Source organism: Oncorhynchus nerka, linkage group LG9a (genome assembly GCF_034236695.1).
Source record: "Oncorhynchus nerka isolate Pitt River linkage group LG9a, Oner_Uvic_2.0, whole genome shotgun sequence".
Taxonomy (NCBI): Eukaryota; Metazoa; Chordata; class Actinopteri; order Salmoniformes; family Salmonidae; genus Oncorhynchus; species Oncorhynchus nerka.
Window position 1 is genome coordinate 14,455,777 of NC_088404.1, and position 24,709 is coordinate 14,480,485.

General features: G+C 43.5%; 1 protein-coding gene across 3 annotated transcripts in view; it reads right to left on the reverse strand.

Moving 5' to 3' along the window:
* Nucleotides 1-24,709, reverse strand: part of LOC115133944 (anoctamin-1-like) — a 106,511-nt gene that overhangs the window by 76,171 nt on the left and 5,631 nt on the right. For 2 of the 3 annotated variants that reach the window (XM_029667395.2, XM_029667392.2), the window contains exon 1: nucleotides 3,265-3,468. In XM_029667395.2, coding sequence (XP_029523255.2) covers nucleotides 3,265-3,408 — 144 coding nt within the window. In that variant the 5' untranslated portion in view covers nucleotides 3,409-3,468. Of the gene's footprint in view, nucleotides 1-3,264; nucleotides 3,469-19,183; nucleotides 19,369-24,709 lie in introns of those variants that run through there. The other variant, XM_065022348.1, reaches the window with a different exon arrangement.

Sequence of the window (24,709 nt, forward strand, 5' to 3'; positions counted from 1 at the left end):
TGTCTATGGTCAGGTTTTGGCTTTTGGCTTCTTTGAAGCAAGGTAAGACATGCCTTGTAATAGGCTATGAAGTAAAACTTCCAGGTTTCAAACTATTAAGTAGGCCTACAGTATATGTTTTCAACATGCAGACTGCCTCCAGTTCAGACTGCAAGGTTGCTGATGATAGCCTACCATATGCCTGAACTCAAATGGCAGTTGCTTAATATTAAGAGGAGTTGAGAAATAAATAGCCTCTTTTTAACAGTGGATATCTGTTGCATGTAGAAATGTGGCGCAATGAGTGGGCTTATCAGAACACATGTTTGATCCTCAACATGGGGACCCCTCAGGGGTGTGTTCTTAGTCCCCTCCTGTACTTCCTGTTCATCCACGACTGCGTGGCCAAGCACGACTCCAACACCATCATGAAGTTTGCTGACAACACAACAGTGGTAGGCATGATCACCGGCAACGATGAGACAGCCTATAGGGAGGAGGTCAGAGACCTGACACTTTCCCCCTCAGGAGACTGAAAATATTTGTCATGGGTCCCCAGATCCTCAAAAGGTTTTACAGCCTCACCATGGAAACCATGGCAACCATGGCAACTGCTCGGCATCTGACTGTAAGGTGCTACAGAGGATAGTGTGTATCACCCAGTACATCACTGGGATCAAGCTTCCTGCCATCCAGAGCCTATAAACTAGGCGGTGTCAGAGGAAGGCCCCAAAAATTGTCAAAGACTCCAGTCACCCAAGTCATAAACTGTTCTCTCTGCTATCGCATGGAAAGCGGTACCGGAGCGCCAAGTCTAGGTCCAAAAGGCTCCTTAAAACCTCTTCGGGCTAGGGGGCGGTATTTTCATGTCCGGATGAAAAGCGTGCCCAAAGTAAACTGCCTGCTACTCAGGCCCAGAAGATAGGATATGCATATAATTGGTAGTTTCTAAAACTGTTAAAATGATGTCTGTGATAATAACATAACTTATTTGGCAGGGAAAACCCAGAGGGCAAACCATCCAGGATTTTGTTTTTGAGGTGACAGTGTTTTCAATTAGGTTTCTATGTGGATCTAGATTTCTAAGGCACTTGCTTGCAGTTCCTATCGCTTCCACTGGATGTCAACAGTCTTTAGAAATTGGTTGATGTTTTTCCTTTGAGAAATGAAGAAGTAGGGCTGTTCAGAACGAGGGTCGAGTCTAGTATACTGTTGTGGTTGGGGCGCATGACCTGAAAGCTGGCTCCACTTTGTTTTTATCCGCTATTGAACGCAGTTTATCCCATCTTAAATTGTATCTATTATTTACGCAAAAAAATACCGAAAGTTGTATTAGGACAGTTGTTTGAAATGTTTGGATCAAGATTACAGGTAACTTATTAGATATTTTGTAGTCATGTTGCTTGAGTTGGAACTGGTGTTTGGAACTGAGTCAAACGCGCCAAATACATTTTGGAGCTATAACGGCGGAATTTATCGAACAAAAGGACCATTTATGATGTTTATGGGACATATTGGAGTACCAACAGAAGAAGATCTTCAAAGGTAAGGCATGAATTATATAGTTATTTCTGAGTTTTGTGTCGCGCCTGGCAGGTCAAATTATGATTGTCATGTGTTTGTTTGATCGGGTGCTGTCCTCAGATAATAGCATGGTTTGCTTTCGCTGTAAAGCCTTTTTGAAAACTGACACAGTGGCTAGATTAACAGGAAGTTAAGCTTTAATTTGGTGTTTTGCACTTGTTTATTTCACCTTTATTTAACCAGGTAGGCAAGTTGAGAACAAGTTCTCATTTACAATTGCGACCTGGCCAAGATAAAGCAAAGCAGTTCGACAGATACAACGACACAGAGTTACACATGGAGTAAAACAAACATACAGTCATAATACAGTATAAACAAGTCTGTATACAACGTGAGCAAATGAGGAGAGAAGGGAGGTAAAGGCAAAAAAGGCCATGGTGCCAAAGTAAATACAATATAGCAAGTAAAACACTGGAATGGTAGTTTTGCAATGGAAGAATGTGCAAAGTAGAAATAAAAATAATGGGGTGCAAAGGACTTGTGAATGTATGAAAGTTACATTTTTTAAATATTATTTTAGAATTTCGCGCTATGCCATTTCACCGGATGTTGTCGAAACACCCCTAGCCGTAAAAGGTCAGCTTCTACCCCCAAGCCATAAGACTGCTGAAAAATTAATCAAAATGGCCACCTGGACTATTTACCTTGACATTTGTTTTTACACTGCTGCTACTCACTGTTTATTATGTATGCATAGTCACTTTACCCCTACCTACATGTACAAATTACCTCGACTAACCTGTACCCCCGCACATTGACTCGGTACCGATACCCCCTGTATATAACCTCGGTACTGTTATTTTATTGTTCTACTTTTTATATATATATTTTTTCTTTAGTTTATTTTATAACTCTATTTCTTGAACTGCATTGTTGGTGTTGGGTTTGTAAGTAAGCATTTCATGGTAAAGTCTACACCTGTTGTTTTCGGCGCATGTGACAAATAAATTTTGATTTGATTGGATGTGCTGTGAGAGTGATCTGTCACTGCGCAACACGTGATATTCCGCTCAAACTGGGCTCTGTATGAAAATACACACAAGCCGATTTGATTCCCTATAGACTGATGAGCATGACTGGTCACATTTATTTTTAGCGGCAGACTGCCTAACATCCTAATTTGCAATTTGCATTTATGATAGGCCCGATCAGCAATTCATTTGGTCAGACGGGCCCCTCGAGAACGCCCCGCCCCCTATGTGCTGAGTCTAACTCCACGCCTGGGAACAAGACAGTACAACATGTCAGATGTCTACAGTAGATACTTGTTCTGTAATTAGCCTACATGATAATTATCTCTCTACAAACTGCCAAACCAGGTCAAGCCATTTCTCAACTATATTGAGATAAAAACCTTACAAAAAAGTTATAAATAATGGATTAACAATAGGCAAAATAGTGTAAATGTAGTTGAAAAACATATTCAGGCTATTACTCAACCCACTTGATGTGTAAGTAGGTTTTTCATCTACATTTACACTAAACAAACACAATTCTGACTTCCACCTATTATTTCCAACAAATCAATCAAATCAAAAGGCTAAGCAAGTGAAATAACTGCCAAACCTATCTTTACTATAAAAACATATAGCAAACTGTTATGTGATGAAGATTTCCCCCTGAGATAGTTAGTCTCAGTCTCCTAGTATGTAAACACATTATGTAAATCCATACATACTGTATCTTTGTCATTCTACTCACTTGAAATTTGCCATGAAAAATCACATCCTTTAAGAAGTGCCTGGGCTTGCTAGGTGTAGCCTCTGCGTCATGAAGCAGTGAAGTCCCTGAGCTCTCTGGTGTTTCTCCAGCCATCTTCCCATCACTAGGCGAGCGCTGCCACATACTACTGCTATCAAACACAGCTCTTTCTCTCTTTCTCTCTCCCGCTCTCTCTGTCACCGTCCAAAGCGTTGAACCAAGCCCAAAGTCTCCCTGCTACAAGACCTAGTACTTGTTACTTGAGAAGAGTCTGAGAGTCTGAGATGCCAAGTAGCTAATATTAGACTTGATCTGAATGCGACAAGGTGCCCTCTCATTTCCCAATCTCTCATTACATATCATAGGTATAAGAGATATTCCCATCTTCTTCGGGGTCTGCTAGTCAATCTGAGGTCAAGGTTAAGCTGCGTTACATTTCATTAGAATGTAAACATTGGCCCAACCAATACAAACATTCCCCTGAGAGGGCCCTCAGTGAGAGATTGTGTCATCGCAACACAGCGAAGGTGTACCACTTCAGATGTGGCACTGGATACGCACTGTTGAACAAGGGGGATTAAACACTTCTAATGCTGTGTATATTCACAAGATCAGTTAGAGTAATAGAACCATCTACACAAAATATTACAGTGATTAACAATGTCAATTGGTTCTTGTTGTCACGACTCCTACCGAATGTGGCTCCCCTTCCTGTTCGGGTGGCGCTCGGCGGTCGTCGTCACCGGCCTACTAGCTGCCACTGAAGGTGGCTCCCCTTCCCGTTCAGGTGGCGCTCGGCGGTCGTCATCACCGGCCTACTAGCTGCCACTGAAGGTGGCTCCCCTTCCCGTTCAGGTGGCGCTCGGCGGTCGTCGTCACCGGCCTACTAGCTGCCACTGAAGGTGGCTCCCCTTCCCGTTCAGGTGGTGCTCCGCGGTCGTCGTCACCGGCCTACTAGCTGCCACTGAAGGTGGCTCCCCTTCCTGTTCAGGTGGCGCTCGGCGGTCGTCGTCACCGGCCTACTAGCTGCCACTGAAGGTGGCTCCCCTTCCCGTTCAGGTGGCGCTCGGCGGTCGTCGTCACCGGCCTACTAGCTGCCACTGAAGGTGGCTCCCCTTCCCGTTCAGGTGGTGCTCCGCGGTCGTCGTCACCGGCCTACTAGCTGCCACTGAAGGTGGCTCCCCGTCCTGTTCGGGTGGCGCTCGGCGGTCGTCGTCACCGGCCTACTAGCTGCCACTGATTCTTTCCTCCCCCTCCTTGTCTGTTTATTGGTTACACCTGTTGTTTATTTGGTGATTAGTTGGGCTTTATTAGCCAGCCGGTCCGCCTGCTCTTTGTGCAGGATCGTTTGTGTGACTAGTATGCACGTTAGAGGTTAACGTGTTTTCATGTTCGTGGCTTTTTTGCTGGACTCTGTTAGTCCCCGTGTTTGGGGCATTTGTTTTTGTGTGCGCCCTGTGTTTTCGTGGGGTGGCTTATGTTTGCCTTTTGTGTATTAAATAGCACTACCCTGAACGCTCTGCTTGTGTTATCAAGTGAAATAAAGTAAATCAAGTAAATTCCAACTGGTGGGGGGGACGGCCCCCACAATAAATAGGAGTTGATTGATGCTCAATGATAAATTCAAATCTTCCTACCATCACATTTAAGCCAATGTAACACCAATATCAATGGTGTCATATTGTTTAACTCCAATAACTCCTTTATTGGAGTAACACAACACACTCCCTGCATCTGGTCATGATACGTTCAGCTGGTACCAAGAACCATATACAGGATTTTTCATTAGGAAAAAATTAAATGTCTTGCAACCACCTAGCTCAAATTCTTGGCGTATGATTAAAACGAGATTATAGCATCCATACGGTGACCATTGGACTTACCATTTGTCGGACTGAATACGTTTGTAGGTAGAACAGTTTTGATTAAATGTATAATTTATCGCTCTCATGTGCCCATAGAGAATCTAGCTAACTTTTTGTAGCATTTCTGTCAATGTTAACATATTTTTCAGCCTAATCTCAGAGTTCTTAAACCCAGTCCAAAGTACTTAAGTTGCTGCGCATCTGGTAGCTAGCTAGTAGCAGGCTTACTCTCAAGAACCCAAGGCAACCGAAGGCATTTTGTCTTATCCCAAGGTTTTCAGCCATGTGAACTACAATGTTTTTAGAAACTTGTATATATTAACAAAAATGAAAAGCTGAAATATCTTGAGTCAAAAAGTATTCGACCCCTTTGTTATGGCAAGCCTAAATAAGTTCAAGAGTAAAAATCTGCCTAACAAGTCAAATAATAAGTTTCATGGACTGACTCTGTGTGCAATAATAGTGTTCAACATGATTTTTGAATGACTACCTCATCTCTATACCCCACACATACAGACCAATTATCTATAAGGTCCCTCAGTTGAGCAGTGAATTTCAAACACAGATTCAACCACAAGACCAGGGAGGTTTTCTAATGCCACACAGAGAAGGGCACGTACTGGTAGATTCATGTTTTTTTTTTAAAGCAGACATTGAACATTCCTTTGAACATGGTTAAGTCATTAATTACACTTTGGATGGTATATTAATACACCCAGTCACTACAAAGATGCAGGCATCCTTCCTAACTAAGTTGCCGGAGACGAAGGAAACCACTCAGGGAATTCACCATGAGGCCAATGGTGACTTTAAAAGTTACACAGTTTAATGGCTGTGATAGGAGAAAACTGAGTGTAACATAATAAATTCAGACCGTCCCCTCGCCCATACCCGGGCGCGAACCAGGAACCCTCTGCACACATCAACAACAGTCACCCACCCATTGCTCCAGAAAAGCCAAAAACGACTACTTCAAGGTCTCAGAGCAAGTGACGTCACCGATTGAAACGCTATTTAGCGCGCACCGCTAACTAAGCTAGCCGTTTCACATCCGTTACACTCACCCCCCTTTTGACCTCCTCCTTTTTCTGCAGCAACCAGTGATCCGGGTCAACAGCATCAATGTAACAGTATAACTTTAGACCATCCCCTTGCCCATACCCGGGCGCAAACCAGGGACCCCCTGCACACATCAACAACAGTCACCCACGAAGCATCGTTACCCATTGCTCCACAAAAGCCACGGCCCTTGAAGAGCAAGGGAAACTACTACTTCAAGGTCTCAGAGCAAGTGACCGATTGAAACGCTATTTAGCGCGCACCACCGCTAACTAAGCTAGCCGTTTCACATCGGTTACATGAGGATGGATCAACAACATCGTAGTTACTCTACAATACTAACCTAAATGACAGAGTGAAAAGAAGGAAGCCTGTACATACAAAAAATATTCCAAAACATGCATCCTGTTTGCAATAAAGCACTAAAGTAAAACTGCAAAACAAATGTGCCTGAATACAAAGTGTTATGTTTGGGGCAAATCCAACACAACACATCACTGAGTACCACTCTTCATATTTTCAAGCATGGTGGTAACTGCATCATGTTATGGGTATGATTGTCATCGGCAAGGACAAGGGAGTTTTTTTTAGGATAAAAAGAAACGGAATAGAGCTAAGCACAGGCAAAATCCTAGAGCAGTGGTCACCAAACTACGGCCCGCAGGCCGGATACGGCCCGTCAGCACATTTGGCCCGGCCCTCTGAACAATACCAGAGACGCTATCAAATTTTTTTCCTATTTGGCTTCCAGAAAAAAAATCCTAGGCCCGGCCCTGTCAAAGAGAGAACGGAATAATGGCGAAAAGGTTAGGTAAGAGAAAAATTGATTCAGAATGCAGGGTATTTAACCTGCAGTGGACAAACAAATTTTTTTTTGTTCAATGCAAAGAAAAGGCTGTTTGTCTCATCTGTCAAGAGACGGTGGCGGTATTCAAAGAATACAATCTTCGCCGACACTATGAATCCCGTCACAAAGACAAGTACGATAGCTTGCAAGGCCAAATACGAGCAGACAAACTGTCAAAGCTAAAAAGTGGACTACTATCTCAGCAGAATACATTTGTACGCCAAGCTCAGCTGAACCAGGCATCCGTTCGGGCCAGCTTTCGGGTTGCTAAACTGATAGCAAGAAGCGGTAAGCCTTTCACTGACGGAGAGTTTGTTAAGAAATGTATGGATGCTGTCGCGGAGGAGGTGTGTCCCGAGAAGAAAGATGCATTTAATGCCGTAAGTCTGTCGGCGAGTACAATCACCAGACGCGTTGAAGAAATCGGGAGTAATGTATATGCCCAGCTGCAGCAGAAGACGAAAGAATTTGACTTTTTTTCATTAGCACTGGATGAGAGCACGGACGTGCAAGACACAGCGCAACTGCTCATTTTTATTCGTGGAGTTAGCGCAAACTTTGAGATATGCGAGGAGCTGGCAGCCCTCCAAAGTCTCAAAGGGACTACAACGGGAGAGGATATTTTTGACAAAGTGTGCCAAACCATGGAGAAGTTGGACCTGGACTGGTCAAAGCTAGCTAGCAGTTTTTGGCAGCACGTATATCTGCGAGAAACCTTTTCTCGCATGAAACTGCTGAAAACCCCGATGAGATCAAGATTGACAGATGAACATTTGCATCAGTGCTTGAGACTGGCTGTAACTAGAATGGAACCTGATATTCAACTTCTCACCAGCCAGATGCAGGCCCACAGTTCACACTGATGAACATACATAGGTAAGCTCACTTTTCTGACTTGAATGAGTCATTCTGAGCATAAACAAATATAATCATAATAAAATCTACTGGGATAAAATCCATCTTTACAACCATACTGGTAGTGAAATGTATTGTGCTGTGTAGGTGCTGTATCACTTAGTTCAGTTTCTCAACCTGCTTCTTTTGTGGTTTTCACAGGGAAGTTGATGAGAGAGAGCTGCAAACAGCGGTGTCTACAAGCCTACTGGAACCTACAAAAGGATTATAAGGAAGGAACACAAGAACTTTAAGAGACTGCTCATATGTGTCAGAGAGATTCTGCTCTGACAACTGAGCTGAACTTTTATCTGTTAAGATTGTGCATGGCACGACAGAAAGTTAATGTTCCATGGCTTTTTTTTCTATGAAGAACCCAGAGAGAGTTATTTAGTTATTATTTATTTCCTGTTTTTTCTGTGAAGAACTCAGAGAGGGTTATTTAGTTATTATTTATTTCATTAATAGTGTTATTATTTGTTTCCTGACTTTTTTTCTGTAAAGAACCTGGAAAGGGTTATTTGGTTATGTGTGGCTTTCTGGAAAACAATACTTTTTTAAGCTCCCCTACGATCGTCACACTTTTTCTGTTACAAACTGACACCGGCCCCCCATCAGAGAAGGGAAAAGTTATGTGGCCCTCACAGGAAAAAGTTTGGGGACCCCTGTCCAAGAGGAAAACCTGCTTCAGTCTGCTTCAGTCTGCTTTACAACAGACACTGTAACACAACAAAATTGAATTTGAATTTTTGTACTATGGGAGATAGTAGATTGACATAGGCTAGTGCTTTTGCTGTTTGTTAGGCCTACTCTTGTTGGCTTGTTGGCTGATGAAAAGTAAATGCGGACAATTCTTCCAATATATTCAATATGCACATCCGAATTGGATAAGGACGTCCCCGATGTGTCTGTCTTTACTTATAGCCACGTGACAAAGAGCCATGTGAGTTAGAGAAGCTTCGGATTGCACAGCACACTCAGGGAGAAGGGCACAATGCAGAACTTCGGGCCGCAAAAGGCATGGATTTTTTTAGGGTGCATTAAGCTCACAAAGGGGATGCCGTCTTCGAGGCATTATCAAGTGCTTTTCAAATTGTGAATGAGAGACTATTGGAGTGTCAAAGCAGAGCTCATGTCTCATGTCAAGCAACCTTTTTCAAATCATCATTAGAGTCGCATCATGCAAATTACAGTGTATTAACAATCAAAACAGAAAGCCCAATGTTTGTAGAACACCTAAAGTTACATTAATAACTCTAAATTAAGCATATGGGAGTAGCTAGTTCTTTGTTAACCACTTGCAATCCAAGATGGCGTATCAGTGCAGACGTGTTTTGTTCGTCCTCTCGTGTACTTTTGTATTTTTTGTATATTTTTTTATATATATATTTCAATTTTAATTCAATTATACCTTCCAGTAACCTGCCTCACCCAATGTGCTACGGAACCGCTATTATTTTACATTTTTAGACCTCATAGCAAGAACCACCTAGAAGCTAACCAGTTAATTAGCAACAAGCTATTTAGTCATTGTTAGCCACTGCTAGTGGCCTTTACCTTCTGCACAGATACCAGCCCTTTTTATTTAGCCTGGATAATACTCGCCAGCCTACCAGTATCGGACTGTCTCTTTACTTCAACGCCGGATTCCTGCCGTACACCCAGGACCATTACTTCTGATCTTCACAGCTAACTAAGACCCACCGAGTTACCCAGTACCGAAGCTATCCCAGAGGCCCACCTCCTGGCCTACTCAGTTGTTCACCCAGACTCCACCCACACACGGCTAGAACCCACTACTCCACCGGATCCTTGCCGTAAGCTCTGGACCTTGGCACTGGATCACCGCTGCTACCGAGTGGCTATAGTGGCTAACGCCCCTGCTACCAAGCTAGCACCAGTTAGCCGTGAGCCAGGCATATCTCCCGGCTAGCAAATTAAATTACTACAACTACAATACCTCTTTCGCCATCGGGCCTGGATCCAGAAATCTGCACCTTTTATTATTTGTCCCCAACGCTCTAGGTGACCAGTTTTGATAGCCTTTAGCCGTACCCTCATCCAACTCCTCCTCTGTTCCTCGGGTGATGTGGAGGTAAACCCAGGCCCTCCGTGTCCCCAGGCACCCTCATTTGTTGACTTCTGTGACCGAAAAAGCCTTGGTTTCATGCATATCAACATCAGAAGCCTCCTCCCTAAGTTTCCCTAAGTTTGTTTTACTCACTGCTTTAGCACACTCGGCCAACGCTAATGTCCTTGCCGTGTCTGAATCCTGGCTTAGGAAAAATCCTAGCCACCAAGAATCCTGGCCACCAAAAATTCTGAGATTTCCATACCCAACAACAACATTTTCCGTCAAGATAGAACTGCCAAAGGGGGAGGAGTTGCGATCTACTGCAGCGATAGCCTGCAAAGGTCTATACCCAAAAAGTTTGAACTTCTAATTTTAAAAATGAATCTCTCCAGAAATAAGTCTCTCACTGTTGCCGCCTGCTATCGACCCTCCTCCGCTCCCAGCTGTGCCCTGGACACCATTTGTGAATTGTTCGCCCCCCATCTATCTTCAGAGTTCGTTCTGTTAGGTGACCTAAACTGGGATATGCTTAACACCCGGCAGTTCTACATTCTAAGCTAGATGCCCTCAATCTCACACAAATCATCAAGGAACCCAACAGGTACAACCCTAAATCCGTAAACATGGGCACCCTCATAGACATTATCCTGACCAACTTGCCCTCCAAATACACCTCCGCTGTTTTCAATCAGGATCTCATCAGCGATCATTGCCTGTATCCGCTATGGGTCCGCGGTCAAACGACCACCCCTCATCACTGTCAAAGCTCCCTAAAACACTTCTGCAAGCAGGCCTTTCTAATCGACCTGGCCTGGGTATCCTGGAAGGATACTGACATCATCCCATCAGTCGAGGATGCCTGGTCATTCTTTAAAAGTAATTTCCTCACCATCTTAGATAAGCATGCCCCGTTTAAAAAATGCAGAACTAAGAACAGATATAGCCCTTGGTTCAATCCAGACCTGACTGCCCTTGACCAGCACAAAAACATCCTGTGGTGGTCTGCAATAGCATCGAATAGTCCCTGCGATATGCAACTGTTCAGGGAAGTCAGGAACCAATACACGCAGTCAGTCAGGAAAAGAAAAGGCTAGCTTTTTCAAGCAGAAGTTTGCATCCTGTAGCTCTAACTCCAAAAGGTTTTGGGACACTGTAAAGTCCATGGAGAATAAGAGCACCTCCTCCCAGCTGCCCACTGCACTAAGGCTACGTAACACGGTCACCACCGATAAATCCATGATAATCGAAAATATCAATAAGCATCCTGGCTACTCCAGCCCCGGCCAACAGCCCCACCCCCCCCCCGCAGCTACTCGCCCAAACCTCTCCACCTTCTCCTTAATCCAAATCCAGATAGCAGATGTTCTGAAATAGCTGCCAACCTGGACCCGTACAAATCAGCTGGGCTAGACAATCTGGACCCTCTCTTTCTAAAACTATCCGCCGCCATTGTTGCAACCCCTATTACCAGCCTGTTCAACCTCTCTTTCGTGTCGTCCGAGATCATTAAAGATTGGAAAGCTGCCGCAGTCATCCCCCTCTTCAAAGGGGGTGACACCCTAGACCCAAACTGTTGCAGACCTATATCCATCCTGCCCTGTCTATCTAAAGTCTTCGAAAGCCAAGTTAATAAACAGATCACTGACCATTTAGAATCACATCGTACTTTCACCACTGTGCAATCCAGCTTCCGAGACGGTCACGGGGCACCTCAGCCAAGCTCAAGGTACTAAATGATATCATAACCACCATCGAAAAAAGACAGTACTGTGCAGCCGTCTTCATCGACCTGGCCAAGGCTTTCGACTCTGTCAATCACCGTATTCTTATCGGCAGACTCAATTGCCTTGGTTTTTCTAATGACTCCTCGCCTGGTTCACCAACTACTTTGCAGATAGAGTTCAGTGTGTCAAATCGGGGAGCATGTTGTCCGGACCTCTTGCAGTCTCTATGGGGGTACCACAGGGTTCAGTTCTCGGGCCGACTCTTTTCTCTGTATATATCAATGATGTTGCTCTTGCTGCGGGCGATTCCCTGATCCACCTCTACGCAGACGACACCATTCTGTATACTTCTGGCCCTTCCTTAGACACTGTGCTAACTAACCTCCAAACGAGCTTCAATGCCATACAACACTCTTTCTGTGGCTTCCAACTGCTCTTAAACGCTAGTAAAACCAAATGCATGCTTTTCAACAGTTCGCTGCCCGCGCCCGCCCACCCGACTAGCATCAACACCCTGGACAGGTCCAACCTAGAATATATGGACAACTATAAATACCTAGGTGTCTGGTTAGACTGTAAACTCTCCTTCCAGACTCCTATTAAACATCTCCAAAATCAAATCTAGAATCGGCTTTCTATTTCACAACAAAGCCTCCTTCACTCAACCTGCCAAACTTACCCTAGTAAAACTGACTGTCCTACCGATCCTCGACTTCGGGCATGTCATCTACAAAATAGCTTCCAATACTCTACTCAGCAAACTGGATGCAGTCTACCACAGTGCCATCCGTTTTGTCACTAAATCACCGGTTGGGGTTTTCACGCCCCAACCAGCTTGCCCAGCGCTCATGTCTCGGCCGGTTCGCCCCGGTTTCGGGTGGCGTCCTAAGAGGGAAGGGTACTTTCACGTCTGCTCCCACTCTTCCCTTCCCCTGGCGCTTGAGGGTGCCAGATTACCCTGCATCACAAGCTCATGCAATCATCACTAACACCTGCCCTCCCTCGTCACTCGTTTCAGCGTTATTGGACTCACCTGAACTCACTTATCACCTGTTATTTCCTCCCCTATATTTGTCAGTTCCCCAGCTCTTTTCCCCGCTGCTGAATTGTATTATTTTTGTCTTTTGAATTTGTTTCTGACGCTGTTCCTGTCTTGTCTCTGTCCGTTCTAATGAAATGTTTTACTCCCCGTACCTGCTTAGTCTCTCCAGCGTCATTCCGCGTGACACAGTCATCCAATATGCTGTAATAGAAAAAAATAGGCCATGCTCATAATTTTTAAAAATCCTCCCTCATCTTAAATTGCACCGACCGACACTGCTCTGAAGAATATGAATTAGGCTTTTTGAGAAGGTTTGAATCCTAAGCAACTTGCCTACACAATGTTTGAAGTACAATAGATGAAGACAGCTACTGTAACAGGTCAAAGCTGTGTGGTGGAAATCTTTGGTAGAGCATGGGTAAAGTAGTCAATGTGGTGACCACCTCTTTAAGGAATACCTAGGATAGGATAAAGTAATCCCTCTCACCCCCCCCCCCTTAAAAGATTTAGATGCACTACTGTTCCACTGGATGTCATACGGTGAATGCACCAATTTGTAAGTCGCTCTGGATAAGAGCGTCTGCTAAATGACTTAAATGTAATGGTGCTTGTGAATGTCCTTACTTTTTCAGTTTCAGACCAATGCCCACTTCTCACACAAAACATGTTTTTGTTTGTGTAATGAATTTCCTCCTCTTCCTCTGAAGAGGAGAGGCGAAACGGATCTGAGGACCAATATGCATCGTGGTAAGTGTCCATGGTTCTTTTTAATACGTTAAGGTACACATGAACAACTGACTACAGAAAACAAGAAATGTGAAAACTCAAAACAGTCCTATCTGGTGCAAACACAGAGACAGGAACAATCACCCACAAACACACAGTGAAACCCAGGCTACCTAAGTATGATTCTCAATCAGAGACAACTAATGACACCTGCCTCTGATTGAGAACCATACTAGGCCGAAAACAAAGAAATACCCAAAACCTAGAAAAACAAACATAGACTGCCCACCCAACTCACGCCCTGACATACTAACTAAATACAAAACACAGGAAATAACAGTCAGAACGTGACAGTTTGTTTCTAATTTAACCTTTATTTTGACAGGGAGTCATGCTGAGACCGATAATATTTTACAGATGAGCCCTGTTATTACAAAAACAAATTAAGGTTAGCAATATTAGATAGCCAACAAAAGTAAAACTATATTTGTGAACTACTAGTTAATAGCCACAAAAAAAAATATTGGACAGAATCTTAAAATGTTGTGACATTGCATAACTGAAAAATAGTCTCCAGGGACAGTTTATTTTTAGCTACTAAAAAAGTAAAACAAATACACAACTAACTAATAAACATAACAAGAGCAGCCTTGTAAACCAGCGAGTGGTCCCAGAGGAAAACATGTCTCAGTCTGCTCCACACAGGAAGCTGAGGCAAAGTTCACTTCTCACAGGTCTAGGGAACATAAGGATGTGGTCAGATCACCCCAATGCTTAGTGTTACTGTATACAGCTAGCCTAGGACACTAATAGTTAGTTACAGCAGAGAGGAGGGGGGATGAATGAGCCAATTGTAAACTGGGGATGATTAGGTGGCCATGATGGTATGAAGGCCAGATTGGGAATTTAGCCAGGACATCAGGGTTAACACTCCTACTCTTACGAAAAGTGCCATGGGATCTTTAGTGACCACAGAGAGTCAGGACACCCGTTTAATGTCTCATCCAAAAGACAGCACCCTACACAGGGCAATGTCCCCAATCACTGCCCTGGGGCATTGGGATATTTTTTAGACCAGAGGAAAGGGTGCCTCCTACTGGCCCTCCAACACCATAGCATCTGGTCCCCATCCATGGACTGGCCAGGACCAACCCTACTTTGCGTCGGAAGCGAGCCAGCAGTGGGAGGCAGGGTGTTATGCTGCTGGCAATGACCCAAGTGCTGTATACAGCTAGGAAAGTCCTTACAGATAGCCTAGGACATTACTGTATACAGCTATCATAGGACATAATATAATTGATATATTAACTGATGACCGTTTTTTTGTAATCCGATTACATGTAGCACGTAATCAGTTACTCCCCAATCCTGCCAATACATTTTCTCAATAATGACCGTAAAATGTCTAGCAAACCACCTGTAGGCCAAACAACTAATTAACTTAGCCAGCATTTCCACATCAACACAAAATATCCAACAACCTAGTAGACATTGTTCCATGTTATCAGTCAGTCAAGAGTTATACACTTGTCACGGTGCGGCGTGTTACGTATGCAGACAGAGTAGAGAAATAGAGTACCAGTCAAAAGTTTGTGATTGGAAGACATACTGTATGTAGTGATGCATATAATCCTTCAGAACAACATATAGGCCTTCAGCTATTTTTCTTGCCTGTCCTTAATATGTGCGAACAGGCATATGCCACCACATGCCATATCATATGTCACTAGACATTTACAATACCAGTCAAAAGTTTGGACACAACTACTCATTCAAGGGTTTTTCTTTATTTGTACTAAGTTATACATTGTAGAATAATAGTGAAGACATCAAAACTATGAAATAACACATATGGAATCATGTAGTAAGCAAAAAAGTGTTAAACAAATCAAAAATATATTTTATATTTCAGATTCTTCAAAATTGCCACCTTTTGCCTTGATGACAACTTTGCACACTCTTGGCATTCTCTCAACCAGTCACCTGGAATGCACTTAAATTAACAGGTGTGCCTTGTCCACAGTTAGTTTGTGTAATTTCTTTGCTTCTTAATGCGTTTGAGCCAATCAGTTGTGTTGTGACAAGGTGGGGGTGGGGGGTGTATGCAGAAGATAGTCCTATTTGGGAAAAGACCAAGAACAGCTAAAATAAGCAAATAAGTCCATCATTACTTTAAGACATGAAGGTCAGTCAATGCAGAACATTTCAAGAACTTGAAGTTTATTCAAGTGCAGTTGCAAAAACCATCAAGCGCTATGATGAAACTGGCTCTCATGAGGACCGCCACAGGAAAGGAAGACCCAGAGTTGCCTCTGCTGCAGCGGATAAGTTCATCAGAGCTACCAGCCTCAGATATTGCAGCCCAAATAAATGCTTCAAAGAGTAACCCTCAACATCAACTGTTCAGAAGAGACTAAGTAAATCAGGCCTTCATGGTGGAATTTCTGCAAAGAAACCACTACCAAAGGACACTAAGAAGAGACTTGCTTGGACCAAGAAACACGAGCAATGGACATTAGACCGGTGAATATCTGTCCACATTTTTATATCTGTCCACATTTTTGGTTCAATTATTCACATAAGGAAGCGACGCAGAGGAAGAAGAGCCGCATGCCTCGTCCAGATCCGCAGAAGGTGAGTAGAAAGCTGCCATTACCGTCAATATTACTCGCCAACGTGCAATCATTAGACAATAAATTAGAAGGGGTACGATCACAAATATCCTACCAAAACTGTAATATCCTATGTTTCACGGAATCGTGGCTGAATGACAACATGGATATTCAGCTAGCGGGATACACGCTGCACCGGCAGGATAGAACAGCACACTCCGGTAAGACGAGGGAGGGCGGTATGTGCGTATTTGTAAACAACAGCTGGTGCACGAAATCTAAGTAAGTCTCTAGATTTTCCTCGCTTGAAGTAGAGTATATTGTGATAAATTGCAGGCCACACTACTTGCCCAGAGAGTTCTCAGCTATACTTTTTGTGGCTGTTTATTTACCACCACAATCAGATGCGGGCACTAAGACCGCATTCAGTCAGCTGTATAAGGACATAAGCAAACAGGAAACCACTCACCCAGAGGCGGCGCTCCTAGTGGCCGGAGACTTTAATGCAGGGAAACTTAAACCAGTTCTATCAACATGTTAAATGTGCAACCAGAGGGAAACAAATTCTAGATCAACTGTACTCCAAACACAGAGACGCATACAAAGCTCTCCCTCGCCCTCCATTTGGTAAATACGACCACAACTCTATCCTCCTGATTCCTGCTTACAAGCAAAAATTAAAGCAGGAAGCACCAGTGACTTGGTCTATAAAAAAATGGTCAGATGAAGCAGATGCTAAACTACAGGACAGTTTTGCTATCACAGACTGGAACATGTTCCGTGATTCTTCCGATGGCATTGAGGAATACACCACATCAGTCACTGGCTTTATCAATAAGTGCATTGAGGACATCGTTCCCACAGTGACCGCACATACCCCAACCAGAAGCCATGGATTACAGGCAACATTCGCACTGAGCTAAAGGGTAGAGCTGCCGCTTTCAGGGTTCCGGACTCTAACCTGGAAGATTATAAGAAATCCCTCTATGACCTGCGACGAACCATCAAACAGGCAAAGCGGCAATACAGGACTAAGATTGAATCATACTACATCAGCTCCGATGCTCGTCGGATGAGGCATTGCTTGCAAACTATTACAGACTACAAAGGGAAGCGCAGCCGCGAGCTGCCCAGTGACACAAGCCTACCAGAGGAGCTAAATCACTTCTATGCTTGCTTCGAGGCAAGCAACACTGAGGCATGCATGAGAGCATCAGCTGTTCTGGACGACTGAGTAAGACGTTTAAACAGGTCAGCATACACAAGGCTGCGGGGCAAGACGGATTACCAGGACGTGTGCTCCGGGCATGTGCTGACCAACTGGCAGGTGTCTTCACTGTTAATTTTCAACATGTCCCTGATTGAGTCTGTAATACCAACATGCTTCAAGCAGACCACCATAGTCCCTGTGCCCAAGAACACAAAGGCAAACTGCCTAAATGACTAAAGATCCGTAGCACTCACGTCTGTAGCCATGAAGTGCTTTGAAAGGCTGGTAATGGCTCACATCAACACCATTATCCCAGAAACCCTAGACCCACTCCAATTTCATTACCGCCCCAAACAGATCCACAGATGATGCAATCTCTATTGCACTCCACACTGCCCTTTCCCACCTGGACAAAAGGAACACCTATGTGAAAATGCTATTCATTGACTACAGCTCAGCGTTCAACACCATAGTACCCTCAAAGCTCATCACTAAGCTAAGGAACCTGGGACTAAACACCTCTCTCTGCAATTGGATCCTGGACTTCCTGACGGGTCGCCCGCAGGTGGTGAGGGTAGGTAGCAACACATCTGCCACGCTGAAGCTCCCCAGGGGTGCGTGCTCAGTCCCCACCTGTTCTCCCTGTTTACCCACGACTGCATGGCCAGGCACGAGTCCAACACCATCATTAAGTTTGCAGATGACACAACAGTGCCTGATCACCGACAACGACGAGACAGCCTATAGGGAAGACGTCCGATACCTGGCCGGGTGGTGCCAGAATAACAACCTATCCCTCAAAGTAACCAAGACTAAGGAGATGATTGTGGACTACAGGAAAAGGAGCACCGAGCACGTCCCCATTCTCATCGACAGGGCTGTAGTGGAGCAGGTTGAGAGCTTCAAATTCCTTGGTGTCCACATCAACAACAAACTAGAATGGTCCAAACACACCAAAACAGTCGTGAAGAGGGCATGACAAAGCCTATTCCCCCTCAGGAAACTAAAAAGATTTGGCATGGGTCCTGAGATCCTCAAAAGGTTCTACAACATCCTTCTACAGCTGCAAAATTCTACAGCTGCAGCATCCTAACCGGTTGCATCACTGCCTGGTATAGGTACAAACCTGACTCAGTTACACCAGCTCTGTCAGGAGGAATTCACCCAACTTATTGTGGAAGCCTGTGGAAGTCTACCCGAAACGTTTGACCCAGGTTAAACAATTTAAAGGCAATGCTACCAAATACTAATTGAGTGTATGTAAACTTCTGACCCACTGGGAATGTGATGAAATAAATAAAAGCTGAAATAAATAATTATTTCTACTATTATTCTGACATTTCACATTCTTAAAATAAAGAACCTGGTTCAAACGTTTCGGGTAGCCTTCCACAAGCTTCCACAATAAGTTGGGTGAATTTTGGCCAATTCCTCCTGACAGAGCTGGTGTAACTGAGTCAGGTTTGTAGGCTTCCTTGCTTGCACACACTTTTTCAGTTCTACCCACACATTTTCTATAGGATTGAGGTCAGGGCTTTGTGATGGCCACTCCAATACCTTGACTTTGCTGTCCTTAAGCCATTTTGCCACAACTTTGAAAGTATGCTTGGGGTCATTGTCCATTTGGAAGAACCATTTCCGTCCAATATTTAACTTTCTGACTGATTTTTTCTTTATTTTGTCTTGAGATGTTGCTTATATATCTACATAATTTTCCGGGAATTTCTACTAACACCGTTCAACTGACGACTCAAGTCAGCCTGCAGGCACCCAGGCCGCCACAAGGAGACGCTAGAGCATGATGAGCCAAGTACAACCCCACTGGCGAAACCCTTCCCTAACCCAGACTAAAGGTGACCGACTTACTATGGAATCCGGCTGAACATAGCCTATATCCTCGATGCCCTTGATATTGATGATATCCACCTCTTTCTCTTTGCCAGGGACGGGGGTGGACCTCTCATTCCTCTCCATGGCTTCTCCAGACTGCTGACCAGGCTCTGTGAGAGGGTCTTCTGATGGATCTGGGTCGTGGGTCAGGTGGGCTCTACCTGGGGAGACAAACAGTAAGGTACACCTCTCAAGTCTCAACACATCCATTCTGGGTTGGTTAAAAAGTACCGTAGATGATGACAAAGCTATTCCGTAGGCTATGAAATAGGCCTATATGAGTTCAAATATATAGGCACATATAATATAGATTATGTGTCCATTAAATGTTTCCGGTGCATATCTTTTATATATCGTATATCTTAAACTTGCCTTGACTGTGGTAAACCAATGGTATTCAAACTATTTCAGCGGGGACCCCGTTTATTTCACCAGAACTTCTGGGGACCTAATTGTATTCTCCAGAAATTTTGGCGACCCCACCCCCACACACAACCTTAAAAATGGATGCATTTTGATTTTCACATCAACCAATAACCTTCAATTTATTACATTTTCATCTCTTAACAAAAATAAGAGAACTAACAAATACATTTACTTAATGAAAGTGTCATTTTCTAAATATTTTCTCAAAAATGTTTTTTTTATTTGACCTTTATTTAACTAGGCAAGTCAGTTAAGAACAAATTCTTATTTTCAATGACAGCCTAGGAACAGTGGGTTAACTGCCTGTTCAGGGGCAGAAGAACAGATTTGTACCTTGTCAGCTCTGGGGTTTGAACTTGCAACCTTCTGGTTACTAGTCCAATGCTCTAACCACTAGGCTACCCTGCCGTTTGTATATTTTCTCATAAAATACAGTGCCTTGCAAAAGTATTCATCCCCCTTGACGTTTTTCCTTTTTTGTTGAATTACAACCTGTCATTTAAATTGATTTTTATTTGGATTTCATGTAACGGACATACACAAAATATTCCAAATTGGTGAAGTGAAATGAAAAAATAACTTGTTTCAAAAAATTCAACAAAAAAAAAACGGAAAAGTGTTGCATGTATATGTATTCACCCCTTTTGCTATGAGGCCCCTAAATAAGATCTGGTGCAACCAATTACCTTCAGAAGTGACATAATGAGTTAAATAAAGTCCACTTGTGTGTAATCTAACTGTCACATGATCTGTTACATGGTCTCAGTATATATACACCTGTTCTGATAGGCCCCAGAGTCTGCAACAACAATAAGCAACAGGCACCACCAAGCAAGGGACACCATGAAGACCAAGGAGCTCTACAAACAGGTCAGGGACAAAGTTGTGGAGAAGTATAGATCAGGTTTGGGTTATAAAAAAAATATCAGAAACTGTGTACGTCCCACAGAGCATCATTAAATCCATTATTAAATAAATGGAAAGAATATGGTACAACAATAAACCTGCCAAGAGAGGGCCGCCCACCAAAACTCACAGACCAGGCAAGGAGGGCATTAATCAGAGAGGCAACAAAGAGACAAAAGATAACCCTGAAGTAGCTGCAAAGCTCCACAGCGGAGATTGGAGTATCTGTCCATAGGACCACTTTAATCCATACACTACACAGAGCTGGGCTTTTACGGAAGAGTGGACAGAAAAAAGCCATTGCTTAAAGAAAAAAATAAGCAAACACATTTTGTGTTCACCAAAAGGCATGTGGGGGACGCCCCAAATACATGGAAGAAGGTACTCTGGTCAGATAAGACTAAAATGTAGCTTTTTGGCCATCAAGGAAAATGCTATGTCTGGTGCAAACTCAACACCTCTCATCACCCCGAGAACACAGTGAAGCATGGTGGTGGCAGAATCATGCTCTGGGGATGTTTTTCATCGGCAGGGACTTTGAAACTGTTCAGAATTGAAGGAATGATGGATGGTGCTAAATACAGGGAATTTCTTGAGGGAAACCTGTTTCAGTATTCCAGAGATTTGAGACTGGGACGGAGGTTCACCTTCCAGCAGGACAATGACACTAAGCATACTGCTAAAGAAACACTCGAGTGGTTTAAGGGGAGACATTTAAATGTCTTGGAGTGGCCTAGTCAAATCCCAGACCACAATCCAATTGAGAATCTGTGGTATGACTTAAAGATTGCTGTACACCAGCGGAACCCATCCAACTTCAAGGAGTTGTTTCAGTTTTGCCTTGAAGAATGGGCAAAAATCCCAGTGCCTAGATGTGCCAAGCTTATAGAGACATACCCCAAGAGACTTGCAGCTGTAATTGCTGTAAAAGGTGGCTCTACAAAGTATCAACTTTGGTGGGGGTGAAAAGTTATGCACGCTCAAGTTCTGTTTTTTGTCTGATTTCTTGTTTGTTTCACAATAAAACATATTTTGCATCTTCAAAGTGGTAGACATGTTGTGTTAATCAACCTATACAAACCCTCTAAATTATCTATTTTAATTCCAGGTTGTAAGGCTACAAAATATGAAAAATGCCAAGGGGGTTAATACTTCGCAAGCCACTGTATATGAAAATATTAAATAATTAATATTTACAATTTACAATCACAGAAATTTACATCTTGATGATTTTATTAAGGGTCACCTAATTTATTACTGTGTGAGGGAGTCAGAGAATACCTTTATTCAACATATCACATAAATAATTTAGTACATTAATGTGCATGAATATCAAATAATGATATACTGGCAAAGTAATATAAATGAACAAATTTTGGAAAACCATCTTCATCTTCAAGAAAGGTCTTTGATCCCCCTTTACACTTGTGTAATCCACATCTAATAACAGAATGTTTAAAAGTGTTGCGTTTGTTTTCCATGGTCATCCAACTAAAGCTTCTAAAAGCAATATTTATATATGTGAAATCATCACTCTTGATCTTCCTGTTAGCTGCCCATGCATGCCTGGGTCTGAGGGAGATGACATTTGAGAGTTTGCAACTGAGCGTTGTTTATTTTTTAGACATACTGCATGTGAATTGCTCCTTGGACTCTGTTGAACCTAACCCGGATGGTGCTTGTCCTCCACTCAAAGGAAAAATGTGCGTGCATCTTCACTAACATAAGCTACTGTCCAGCTGGTCTCCATCTAGTCCCTGACTATCTCTGACTCTGGGCTCACTTCTGTGCAACTTGAATTCCCTGTTAGCTTTAAAACATCGGGCTTCCATCCAGTTGTGTGTTTGTCAGTTTAAATAAGCAGACCCAAGTATTAGGAGTCTCCGTGGGAATCATTTGTAAAAAAAAAAGAAGATAAGTGAAGTGGAGAAGAAAAAAGAAAAAAATGGACTTCCTCTTGTTCTAATATTAGAATGGTGTCTGTGGAATTTGGACACAATTTGGACACACCACACTTCAATTAATATCAAGTTGCCCGTCAATATATCTACACAGTATACTACAACTGTCTATAGGTCAATATATCTACACAGGATACTACAAAACTGTCTATAGGTCAATATATCAATATAAACTAAAATGGCGCTGGAGAAGAAGGCAGACATTTTACCTGACCCCAACCTGAAAATAACTGACTGAAAATAACTTCTGGACTTCAGGACTGCGATTACTCACCACAGACTGGCAGAATCCTTTTTTTCATCTAACGAGTCTGACGAGCCCGATGCTTTCTCGGGAGCAGGCCCAGATCTACATGATTTGCGTGAAGATGAGGCAGAGAAAAAAGGGGCCTCCATCTGAGAATTTGTAGGCAATCGAATAAACCCCCACTTCCTTCCATTCTGCAAGAAAATGTGCAATCTTTGGACAATAAAATAGATGACCTACGCGGAAGATTAAACTACCAACGGGATATTCAAAACTGTAATATCTTATGCTTCACGGAGTCGTGGCTGAACTACGACACTATCAACAGACAGCTGGCTGGTTATACGCTGCATCGGCAGGATAGAACAGCGGCGTCTGGTAAGACAAGGGGCGGCAGACTATGTATTTTTGTAAATAACAGCTGGTGCACGATATCTAAGGAAGTCTTGAGCTATTGCTCGCCTGAGGTAGAGTATCTCATGATAAGCTGTAGACCACACTATCTACCTAGAGAGTTTTCATCTGTATTTTTCGTAGCTGTTTACGTACCACCACAGTCAAAGGCTGGCACTAAGACAGCATTGAACTGTATTTCGCCATAAGCAAACAAGAAAACACTCAACCAGAGGCGGCACTCCTAGTAGCCGGAACCTTTAATGCAGGGAAACTATAAATCCGCTTAACCAAATTTCTATAAGCATGTTAAATGTGCAACCAGAGGAAAAAAACTCTGGACCACCTTTACTCCACACACAGAGAAGTATACAAAGCTCTCCCTCATCCTCCATTTGGCAAGTCTGACCATAATTCTATCCTCCTGATTCCTGCTTACAAGAAAAAATTAAAGCAGGAAGCACCAGTGACGAGATCAATAAAAAGCGGTCAGATGAAACAGATGCTAAGCTACAGGACTGTTTTGCTAGCACAGACTGAATATTTTCCTGGATTCCTCCGATGGCATTGGAGTACACCACATCGGTCATTGGCTTCATCAATAAGTGCATCGATGACGTCGTCCCCACAGTGACCGTACATACATAGCCCAACCAAAAGCCATGGATTACAGGCAACGTCCGCACTGAGCTAAAGGCTAGAGCTGCCGCTTTCAAGGAGCGGAACTCTAACCCAGAAGCTTGTAAAAAAATCCCGCTATGCCCTCCGATGAACCATCAAACAGGCAAAGCGTACAGGACTAAGATCTAAGATCGACTAAGATCGAATCGACTAAGATTGAATCGTACTACACCATCTCTGATGTTCGTCGGATGTGGCAGGGTTTCTAAACCATTACAGACTACAAAGGGAAGCAAAGCCGAGAGCTGCCCAGTGACACGAGCCTACCAGACGAGATAAACTACTTCTATGCTCGCTTCGAGGCAAATAACACTGAAACATGCATGAGAGCACCAGCTGTTCCGGAAGATTGTGTGAACATGCTCTCCACAGCCGATGTGAGTAAGACCTTTAAGCAGGTCAACATTCACAAGGCCACAGGGTCAGACGGATTACCAGGACGTGTATTGCGAGCTTGCGCTGACCAACTGGCAAGTGTCTTTACTGACATTTTCAACCTCTCCCTGTCCGAGTCTGTAATACCAACATGGTTCAAGCAGACCACCATAGTGTCTGTGCCCAAGAACACTAAGGTAACCTGCCTAAATTACTACCGACCCGTAGCACTCACGTCCGTAGCCATGAAGTTCTTTGAAAGGCTGGTCATGGCTCACATCAACACCATTATCCCAGAAAACCTGGACCCACTCCAATTTACATACCGCCCCAACAGATCCACAGATGATGCAATCTCTATTGCACTCCACACTACCCTTTCCCACTCCACACTGCCCTTTCCCACCTGGTAAAAAGGAACACCTATGTGAGAATGCAATTCATTGACTACAGCACAGCGTTCAAAACCATAGTTCCCTCAAAGCTCATCAATATGCTAAAGACCCTGGGACT